Source organism: Mus pahari, chromosome 1 (genome assembly GCF_900095145.1).
Source record: "Mus pahari chromosome 1, PAHARI_EIJ_v1.1, whole genome shotgun sequence".
NCBI classification, from domain to species: domain Eukaryota; kingdom Metazoa; phylum Chordata; class Mammalia; order Rodentia; family Muridae; genus Mus; species Mus pahari.
The window spans coordinates 28094619-28106451 of NC_034590.1; the positions used below are offsets into that span (position 1 = coordinate 28094619).

The 11833-nt window shown below is 42.1% G+C and overlaps 1 protein-coding gene across 1 annotated transcript in view; it reads right to left on the reverse strand.

Annotated features, from left to right (window-relative positions):
• Positions 1–301: 301 nt before the first annotated feature.
• Positions 302–11833, reverse strand: part of Nipa1 (NIPA magnesium transporter 1) — a 36408-nt gene continuing 24876 nt past the window's right edge. Inside the window, exons 4-5 of the mRNA XM_021200499.2 lie at positions 6068–6228; positions 302–1719 (exon numbers count right to left, since the gene is read on the reverse strand). Coding sequence (XP_021056158.1) covers positions 1208–1719; positions 6068–6228 — 673 coding nt within the window. The 3' untranslated portion in view covers positions 302–1207. The remainder of the gene's footprint in view (positions 1720–6067; positions 6229–11833) is intronic.

Below are 11833 nucleotides of genomic sequence, written 5' to 3' on the forward strand. Positions count from 1 at the left end.
CATCTTTGCTTAGAAAGTACACATGACACTTTGTAGAAAACGTCCCAAGCTGTGTTCCTGCATTGAGGTGCTTTTACGTTTTTTTTGTTTTGTTTTTCAAGACAGGGTTTCTCTGTGTAGTCCTGGCTATCCTGGAACTCACTCTGTAGATCAGGCTGGCCTCAAACTCAGAAATCTGCCTGCCTCTGCCTCCCAAGTGCTGGGATCAAAGGCGTGCGCCACCACTGCCCAGCTGAGGCACTTTTACTAAACTCCTACAGTGTGTACTAAAGAGACACTCTCTAATGTAACAACCTTAGCATCAAGTTCAATAGTTTATTTCTTCTGAATGGACACAATACTGCCTGAAACAGAAAGCAGGTGTTTTTCATAATGAATCCAAGTAACAGAGGTTAAGTGCAAATTAAATATCTCTTCATACTTAATCAGTTGTCCTTAACTGGATGACAATCTACATCTGGGTCACTTTTCAAATTGTCCTCTATCTTTAGTTTTTTGCTATCTTCCACTGGCCTTAGTATTTTTCTAATTCTTTATGTATTTGTAATTAGAACAGTTAAAATATACACAGTAATAGTTAAATTAAGTGAATAATTCAAATGATAAAGGCACTAAAACTGATGTGAGCTATCGGAAAGTCGCCCTGTTAATGGAACTCTGTGTCACTGTCATTAACTCTTCTCTCTGTGCTTACCTCGGCTTTGGGGTACATGTAGGAGAGTCTGGTTGTTGAAGGACTAAAAACAACTCGATTCACATACCGATTATTTGAGTAAAATACCTGAATGCTATACATGCTTAACACAAGCACAAAGTCACTCACGTTTACTGTACAGGGCCAGATTTCACTCCCTTTTCCAAGGTACTCTAAGAATATCTGCTCCCCTACAAAGACTAACTAGAAAGACCTCATCCTTATTTTCTGGTAAATCATGTTAAAATGTTTTAAACAATTAATTAATGAAAGCTTCTGGGTTAATGGAAATGAAAACAGAATTTGTCTCATCAGAGAGAGTTTACACCCAACCAACCATTGGGAGTTCTGTGCTGCAGAGGTCTGGACCTCCCCCTGGTGCAAAGCCTATTGTCCACTAGATTGTTAGTTCACAGGCAACTCTCCCCGAGAGCCTCTTCTACTTGACATGTAGTAAGAACCACAGATGCCCTCCAATGCCTGTTCCCCAAGCCCCCACCCCTTGGTTACAGCTTAGTCTGTTTTCATATTGGATTTGTTCATCTCCCCAAGGTTGAAGTTGAATTCTTTGAACACTTGTATGAGGACAATTCCCACGGAGACAGTTGTAAATCCACAGGCCATGCCCAAGAAGTCCACCAGGCCCACATTGCTCCACTCCCGGAAGAGGATGGCTGAAGCCAGTAGGACCAGCGTGGTAAACACAACGTAGTAGATGGCCCCAAATACGGAGGAGTCGAAGCACTCCAGGGCCTTGTTGATGTACCTGAATTGGACAATGATGCTGCAGCCGAGGACGGCCAGGAGCACCAGGCACAGGCAGAGGGCTCTCTGACTGGATGGATTGTTGTGCAAGATGTCTTGGGCTGCCAGCCCAATGCCCTTGGTGGAAGGCACGGTGAAACTCCCCAGCAAGGAGCAGATGCTGATGTAGACCATGATGTTGGTGGGCCCGTGGGCTGGTGCAATCCAGAAGATCAGCAGCAGCAGCATGAGCAGCACAATGCACAGGTAGCCCACAAACACTGCAAGACAGACGGCACACAGTGACCAGGGATGCCATCCCCCGAACACCGTCCAGAGGGCAGCGCTGAACCAATGCCTAATCCCTTTCCAGCCACCCCTCCAACCAGGGGGAGGGAGACCTAAGGGAGGACAGGCAACCACTCAACAGCTCTAACTTGAATTTATTACACTCACTAAGTCCATTCCACAAAGAAAGATCATACAGTTATATAGCTTAGTGGTAGAGCACTTGCCCAACATACTCAAGGCCCTGGGTTTGATCCCATGCGTGGTAAAACAGAAAATGTGTAGCTCCAAGCTACACCAGTCACAAGGGTAATGTTAGGCCAGAAGAGCTGTTGCCCTCCCAGGAACGCCCATGCCTAGGAGCCTTTGCCTTGAGTGCTTTACCGTTAAAAACCTCATTATAATTCTGCCTCTGGTTGGATACAACCCTAACCAGGCCACAACTACCCTCTGCTCCTCCAAATGGATGGAAACATGCTCTAATGAAAAAAAAAATCCATCCCCAGGACTCCCAGGACCAAGCCTGGAGTGGCTGAAGAAATTGTAACCACCTCCATTGACAGGAAGCCCCTTCATGGCTCCCAAAAGAGATGTGAATCCTGTCCTAAAGTGTCATAACTGCTAATGTTATGTTATGCTAATGACCTACTCCATCAGTACCATTAAAAACAACAACAAAAACAGGTTTACAAACCTGAGATCAAACAAACAAAATCCAACAACAACATAAAAAACCAAGTGGCGGGCTGGTGAGATGGCTCAGTGGGTAAGAGCACCCGACTGCTCTTCCGAAGGTCCGGAGTTCAAATCCCAGCAACCACATGGTGGCTCATAACCATCCATAACAAGATCTGACGCCCTCTCCTGGAGTGTCTGAAGACAGCTACAGTGTACTTACATATAATAAATAAATAAATCTTTTAAAAAAATTATTAAAAAAAACAAAACAAAACAAAACCAAGTGGCAGTCGGAGAGATGGCTATGAGGTTAAGAGCATTGACTGCTCTTCCAGAGGTTCTGAGCTTAACACCCAGCAACCACATGGTAGTTCACAAGCATCTGTAATGGGATCAATTTGATTGCTTCTTTTGGTGGGTCTGAAGATCCCACTGTATTCATGTACATTTTTTTAAAAAGACCAGAGCTAGTCACATGGTGGACTTTATTTTTTCTTACTGACTGGACCTTGTTCTGCTATTCTGACTGGTCTGGAACACCTAAGTTGAAAGGGTCCTCCCAGCTCAGCCTTTTTAGTAGCTGAGACTGTAGGAACAAGGCACCGCTGCATCCAGCCACAAGATGGATTGTCTTCTTTCTGAGTTACCTTCAACAAATGTTTATGGAATACCTTCCACGGACAGATGATACTAAGGGCGTAACAGGGCATAAGCTAAAGTAGATAATCTTAAACCGTGGCATTGTTTAGGCTCAATTCAACCTGTTTAGTGGTTCTCAACCTGTGGGTCTCAATCTCTTTGAAAGGTCAAATGACCCTTTCACAGGAGTCACTTAGACCATCAGAAGTCACAGATACTGACATAATGATTCATAACAGTAACAGAATTATAGTTATGAGGTAGTAATGAATATAATTTTAAGATTGGGGTTACCACAACATGAAGAACTGTATTAAAGGGGCGCAGCATTAGGAAGGTTGAGAAACACTGGATCTACAATGGGTATGGGTGTGGTACAAAGAGTACACACAACCATAAATTATCCTATATTCTTCACAACTTCTGAATGCCTCCTTGGACGTCTAGCTGAAATATCTGGTTATTTAATTACATATTATCAGAGCTAGAGATTATATGGATAGTTCTTGTACATATTTCGTACACATTAAAATGTTCACAAATGCAACTTCCATGTATGCTGCAGGATGGTTATTCTTTCTCTGATTGAGACTTCAAGAGTTATCATCCTCCATTTCAGAGAGTCATACTATTGATAGCAAGTGCTCATGCTGATGGCATAAGCTCAGAGTAAGTCATGAACACGCTATCTCATGTCAGTTTCTATCTATGTCAACCGAATATTTTCAGCATTCACATATTTTGTGTGGTCTGTCAACTTTTCCAATAGTTCTATTTGAGTATTTACATTAAAGAGTATGGGCAGGGCTGGAGGAAAAGGAATGTGTACACTATTTGCATGCCTGGTGGCTGAGGAGGGCAGAAGAGGGCATCAGATCCTCTAAAACTGGAGTTACATATGATTGTGAACTACCATATGGATGCCAGGAATCAAAACTCACTGCTCTGGAAGAGCAACAAGTGCTCTTAACCTCTGAGCCATTTCTCTAGCCCATCAAATTACACTGTGTATATATATTATGAAATTCTCAACAAATGAATATATTTAAAGACATCATAAATCATCATCAACAACAAAACAAAGTTGGGCATGGTGTCATATGCCTGTAATGTGAACAGTTAACAGGCTGAAGGAGGGGGACTGTAACATATGGAGCTAACCTATGCTACATAGCAAGCACCAGGCCAGTCAAGCTATATATTGTGACCCTGAGTAAGAAAAAGAAGCAGAACAGGAGGAGGTGGAAGGGAAAAAAAGAATTATTATTTTTTACCTAAGAAAGTTGTCAGTGATGGCCGGGCGTGGTGGCTCACGCCTTTAATCCCAGCACTTGGGAGGCAGAGGCAGGCAGATTTCTGAGTTCAAGGCCAGCCTGGTCTACAAAGTGAGTTTCAGGACAGCCAAGGCTATACAGAGAAACCCTGTCTCGAAAAACAAAAAACAAAAAACAAAAAACAAACAAACAAACAAACAAACAAAAAAAGAAAGTTGTCAGTGAAGAAGGTAGAGAAAGTACCCAAGGAGCTGAAGCCCCATAGGAGGAACAACAATATGAACTAACCAGTACCCCCAGTGCTCCAGGGACTAAAGAGCACACATGGTGGGACTCATGGCTCCAGCTGCATATGTAGCAGAGGATGGCCTAGTTGGTCACCAATGGGATGAGAGGCCCTTGGTCCTGTGAAGGCTCTATGCCCCAGCATAGGAAAATGCCAGGGCCAAGAAGTGGGAGTGGGTGGGTTGGTGAGCAAGGGGAGGGGGAAGGGGATAGGGGGAGGGAACTTCTGGAGGGGAAACCAGGAAAGGGGATAACATTTGAAATGTAAATAAAGAAAATATCCAATAAAAAAGTTGTCAGAATCATATGATTTTGTATTTTACATGATCTTAATATTTCCATGTTAATTATACATAAGGCTGGAGAGACCAGCAGTTCTAAGTTCATACTGCCTTTGCAGAGGATCCAAGTTTGTCCCATTACCCAAATGGAGCAGCTCACAACTGAGTGAAGCTGCAGTTCCAGGACAGTGTGACACTTCTGTTCTCCAAGGGCACCTGTACTCATGTGTACAGAGCCATATCAAACATAAAAGTCATATAGCATAGTTATACATATATAAGTTACAAATGGATAAATACGTGGGAACATGAACATATCAGAATCATTCACACCGGTCACAATTAAGGGGGCTGGGAATACAGCTGAGAAGGGCACGGCTGACTTAGCCGCAGAGGCCGATGTTCCATGCCTAGCTTGGGGAGAGGCAACCTATAGATCTGCCCCTCTGGAAATCGAATGAACCTTTCGGGGCACCCTTGCCTAGTTCAAGAGTTGTCAACTTTTTTAATGCCTTTGTCTTTACCCTCATACTCAGAAAATACAAATTTTATGAGAATAAGGAAATATTAAAATGTGAAATGTTTGCAGAGATGGTGGTTTGAATGAAAACAGCCCCCACAGGTTTGTATATTTTAATACTTGATCACTAGTTGGTAGAATTATCTGGGAAGGGTTAAAAGGTGTGGCCTCGTTGGAGGAGCTGTGTCACTTGGGGGCACGCTTTGAGGTTTCAAATAAGTTATGGGAGCCCCATTGCTGTCTCTCTGCTCAACATTCCTTTGCTCCATCATCACAGACCACCAGCTCCGAAACCATGAGCCCAGTTAAATGTTCTGTTCTGTAAGCTGACATGTCCATGGTGTTTTGTTACAGCAACAGAAAAGTAACTAAGATGACAGGGCATAAAATACCAAAGGGAAGTAAGGTCTTAGCTAACGTCAATATGAGGTCTCAGGTAATCAAACTAAACTTGGAGTACCTCTGAAAACTGGGTTTGGCATGTCCTCACCGCCAGCTGATGCACACACATAAAACGGACAGCCAATCACCGTCTGTGGTGAAAAATCAGACTAGACATTGTACCCCCGCCCTGCCAGAAAGCGTCAGGACAGAGTGGCAGTCTGAGATGCCTGGCTTCCTCGGGAAACACACTGGGCCACCCACCCTGCTAAGAACGAGTTACCTGGATTGGTCAGCTTCTCCTCCAACTCAGCCTGAGTGGTCACACTCTCAGACTTTGGGGAATGGATGATCAGCACGACAGAGCCTGCGCAGCTTAGCAGACACCCCAACTTGCCCAAGATGTTGAGCTTTTCCTTCAGAAGATAAGAAGCTAAAATGGACCTTCAATTAAATAAAAGAAACCATTACAGTTTAAGTCAAACTTGTTTTTACTCCTTGAAGATACTTTATCTAGAATATTCATACTTTCTTTATAGGTGTATTTTATTTTCATTGTTTTTTTTAAAAGTGGTTTTTATTTGTATTTTGGCACTGAGAATCAAATCCAGGGACCTGTGTATGCTTTAACACCATGTACATCCTGCTCAGAATTCATTTTTTACAAAGAGAAAAACAAACTTTCCCATTAGATATTTATTCAAGTTTTTTTCCAGCACAATTGGGTTTTTATATCATTTTCATGCATAACCAATATGTAGATTATAACATCGTTAACTCATATCACTGAATAATTTTAAATATCATATAGATATAAAATATATGAGAAGAGGAAATTTTATTATTGACCAAAAAAATTTCTTCTTTACTTAAAAAAAGCAAATAACACACATACACACAAAACAAAACAAAACAAAACAAAACAAAAAACAAATAAATTCAGAAATGCTAACAGCAACTGAAGTATGGAAGAAGGAATATGGATGGTTACTTCTCACTAACATTCAAAACTTAAAAGATATGGCACCATTTCTTCATATACAGGTAATGTATAGATATCAATGTGTTCATCTCTTTTTCCCTTTACAACATCAGCACACAACCTGAATGGGGAAAAACATGGGCTTCCATTAGGTCATTCCTATTTTGCTGTTATTAATACTGAAGATATTCAGAGGACATGACCATCCGAGAACAGGATGCAACGGGTTCATGGTTATACTGGCTTATTTACTTTGACCAATAGTCCCCAGACAGGATCCACAGAGAAGCTAAGGCTACAGGCTAATGAAGAAGCAGGAGAAATGTCCCTTATTCTTGCTGAAATGAACGGACAATAGACAGTTGACAGGAAAAAAAAAGTACCCCAAATCATCTAGTGTGTATTATCATTTGTATTTTTAGGGAAACTAAGACAATGAGACAGACGTCACTGTGCAGCCCCAGCTGGCCTCTGCTTTAGTCTCCCATGAGCCACTACACTCAGGCAGTTCACGTCATAAATGTCTTGTCAATGGCTGGGCATTGACGCCGTTTCCAGCCTGCGATGTTACTGGGAAAGTGTGTCGTCAGAAAAAGAAGGCAGAGGTCTAAAGCGAGGCTTCGAAGAGGGAACTGGAACCGTAATAAAATATGACAGAAGGGCAGAAGGGAGGGCTGCCTTGGGGAATCCGAGCGAACAGCAAGCAGAAAGGAGAGGGCAGCAGTGGGTAGAGAAAGAACGAAGTCCATGAAGGGTCATAATGAAACCCATCACTCTGGGTCCCAACTTAAAAAATTAATTAAAAATACCTAAGAACAAAAACAGAAAAAAAAAAATAAAGAAAAATTAAGGCCATATGGTTAGAACTTAAACGTTGCCTTCCCAGGAGAGTGAGAGAGAGGTATGTGACTGACTGCAGAAGACTGAAGAAGTGGATGGGGAGGGCTCCTCTCAGCTCTGGGAGGAGGTAGCCTTGAATCACAGTAACTGAGGGACAAAAAAACTAGTCTTTTGCAGGAAAAGTGTGAATAGGGTGCCTGGGTAAGGTGATAGGTTGGACTCTAGACTCTTTCTTGGTCAGTGGCTCTCCTTTCCTAGTTATTCAAATACTAGGAGGGAGGCACCCAGTTAAGACTACATTTACTTTGGAAGAAATGTACTCAGCCATATAAGTAAACTGAGAAATCCTTAACTTGTACTTGGTTAAATAAAGAGAATGGAAGGTGACTAGAAAGACCAGGGGCCAGAAGGCACGGGTAAGAGACCTGAGTTGGAAGGCTCACCCCGTCAACACACCACAGTTGGGGCTATCATTTTCTGAATACCAATACTTAGTCCCCACCTCCTTTCTTATACTACTTTGTGTGACATCAACACAGTATACTATACTGTACCTATAGTTTCACCCTAAAGGAGACCTAGTCGTCCAGTTTGGAAAATAAACTGCATTGCTAACATAATAACAAAACATGCCTACATCTTAAATCAGGGCTGGGATGGTTTGAATGGCCCCCCATAGGCTTACATTTTTGACTACTTGATCCCTACTTGGTGGAACTGTTTGGAAAGGGATTAAGGGGTGTGACCTTGCTGGAGGAAGTGTGATACTGGTGGAGGGCTTTGACATTTCAAAAGGCTGGAACCATTCCCAGTGCTGTCTCTGTCTCCTGCTTATGGATCAACATAGGAACTCTCAGCTGTCCCTTTGCTCTGCCATTGTGGACTCTCACCCTCTGAAACTATAAGCCGAAGTGGACACTTTTTACTTTATAAGTTGCCTTGATCAAGGTGTTTTATCACAGCAATAGAAAGTAATAAAGGTAGGGGTCTATGTTGCTGCCCAAAGAATCAGGAACAAAAGGGGGAGGGTCATAGAACAAAAAACAGAGCTAGGTTCCCCCAGGACAGCCGTCAGACTGTGCCATGGTTGAAAGGGCCTACCATGAATAAAAGCAGAAAGAAAATGAGCCTGGATCACAAAGCCAGATCACCTCCCACCCCACTGCAAAAGACCAGAATGCAATAGCCACACGTAAAAGTTGGTTATTAATTATTTATAAGAGTCTTTTATATGGAAGTACAAGTTCTTTATCACATACATAATTTGAGACTTTTTTTTTCCTATTCTGAATTTTCTTTCTTGACGGCAATTTCTGGAACATGGTGTTTAAAATGTTTATTTGTGTGTTGTGGATGTGTGTGTGTGGGTGTGCGAAAATTCTATAGTACACATTATGTTAGAGGTCAGAGGACAACTTATAGGAGTTTGTTTACTTAATGTGGACTATAGGACTGAACGTAGGTCATCCATCAGGTCTGGCAGCAAACCTGATGGCAGTAAAGATCACGTTTGTCTTTACCTGCTCGGTCTTCTCACTAGAGCACTACTTATTTTAAATTTATCCTTTTTATCAGTTTCATACAAGATACAATGCACCTTGATTAGGTCTTCCCCAACTCCATCATGCCACTCACCCTGGACATCCCAAACCAGTCTCCCTCCAACCTTCATTTCTCTGCAGTATAGAGATTTTAAGTTTGGTATCTGGTTTATTTTTTTCTTCATGTGATTCTGGTATCATACTTAAATAACTCATTCCCTGATTAAAAATTATAGTGACTTAAACTGTTTGTTTTTTCCCTAGGAGTCTGCCAGTTTTGGCTCTTGGATGGATTTTGAGTTCCTTTTTGTGTGGTGAGATAGAAGCAACAACTTTGAATGTTTGCATGCCAATGTCCTGTTTGTTGGCACCATTTGGTTTCTTTCTCCATTCTGGCAATGCTGGGTTCAAGCTTAGACCTTGCATGTGCTCAGAACAATGCCCAGTAGACATGGCAAAAGTGGACACACATGAGCTACAGCCCCAGCCCTTCAACACATTTTTTTTTTTTTGAAAGCCTAGTCTTTCTTATAGAGTTAGTTCAGTATTTCTGGTAAGAAATAAGTGTAAGACTGTAAGTGTATCTCTGAAATCCTAATTTTATCGATTTGTATACCTGACCATAACCCAGTATTAGGTTTTGATGTGTGTAGTGTTTATTTTATTTAAGATGAGGGCTCACTATGAAGTCCAGTCTCATCTCAATCTTGAAGTGTCCTTGCATCAGCCTTTCGAGTGCTGGGCTTACAGGCACACACCACAGCACCCAGCTTCAGCCTTCCAAGTACTAGGCTTACAGGCACATAGCACAGCATGCAGCTTGGTTACTAGTTTGGTTTTCTTTTCAAGATTTATTTGTTTGTTTATGTATACGAGTACAATTATAGTTGTCTCCAGACACTCGAGAAGAGGGCATCAGATCCCATTACAGATGGTTGTGAGCCACCATGTGGTTGCTGAGAACTGAACTCAGGACCTCTGCTGAGCCATCTCTCCAGCCCTTGATTACTGGGTTTTGAAAGAAGTCTTGAAATTGGAAAGTGTCATTCACCCAGCTTTCTTTATATTTTCAAGATTGTTCATCTACTTAAAGTTTTTTCCATCTGCATGTAAATTTTAGGAACAATGTGCCAATTTCTATGAAGAATTCAGATGGGATTTTGATGGAATTGCGCGGAACCCACAGATTAATGAGAGCACTACTATGGTAATATTTTTATTCCTGGCCTGTAAAATATGGGCCATTGGCTACATCTCCTTTAAGTACACTCAGAAACATCTTTTGGCACTAGCATCTGCTTGAAGACTGCGAAAGACTTTCATAGTTTTCAGAGCCTGACTGCCCTTTTTTGAGAAATGTATTCCTATTTCATTTACTTTGGTTCTACCGGATATGTAACTTTAATTTTTATTAAATATTTTTATTTAATACCCATACATGTGTGCTTGGACTCATTATACTGGATTCTAGTCCCTCTTCTCTAATTCCTTCCCATCCCCCCTACGTCTCTCTCCCAATGTCATGTTCTCACTCTTCCTTCTACACACCCCTTCCTTCCCGCCCCTCCCTTTCATATCAACTGAGAACATTTAACACTGTCTGTATGAGCATGGTATGAGACCGGCTGCATGGATAGTCTCTCAGGGCCAGTATCTCTGAGGAAAAGTGATTCTACCTCTCCCAGTAGCCATCAGTCCTGGAACGTGCTATGAATTCTACAGGGAAAGGGAAATAATAAATAATTTTACCCAGATGTGAGCCCTTGAGTTCCAATCATGATTGACCTTGGCACTGGGTTAATATACCCACTGGGTTAAGAGTGGAAAAGATGGTATGAGACTAACCAACCACTTTATGTACCGAAAGATGCAACTCAAGCCTGGAAGAATTAACTGAGCCAAAACCAAAACCAACCAAACAAAAGCTTGTGCATGGTTAAAACCTGTACTATTGTTCTGCTAAATGGACACAATAACAAACTACCCCCTACGTTCTCGGCTTTCTCAGCATTAATGAGTTTGTCTCCCAATTCTTGGAGGGCATGCTTCTTTTCTTTTCTTTNTTTNTTTTTTTTTTTTTTTCATTTGTATTTCTTTTTTTTTTAATTAGATATTTTCTTTATTTACATTTCAAATGTTATCCCCTTTCCTGGTTTCCCCTCTGAAAAGCCCCTATCCCCTCCCCCATTCCCCTGCTCACCAACCCACCCACTTCTGCTTCCTGGCCCTGGCATTCCCCTACATTGGGGCTTAGAGCCTTCGGGCCAAGGGCCTGTCCTCCCATTGATGATCAACTAGGCCATCCTCTTGGTCTGAGCACACAGTCCCCAATGAAGGGGCTAGAGAAAGTACCCAAGGAGCTGAAGGGGTTTGCAGCCCCATAGGAGGAACAGCAATATGAACTAACCAGTACCCCCAGAGCTCCCTGGGATTAAACCACCAACCAAAGAGTACATATGGAGGAACTCATGGCTCCAGCTGCATATGCAGTAGGGGACGCTTCTTTTTACAATGGATGGTGAATAATACAGAGACCCACAACTGATCAATGTACAGAGACTACAAGACTATGGAATGATCAGTTCTAAGTGGAACGTATGTATCAAACCCCCTCCTTCAGAGATCATTGTAGAAGAGGGGGTAAGCACAAAGACTAAGAGCCAGGGGGGTTGGGTGTTAGACCACA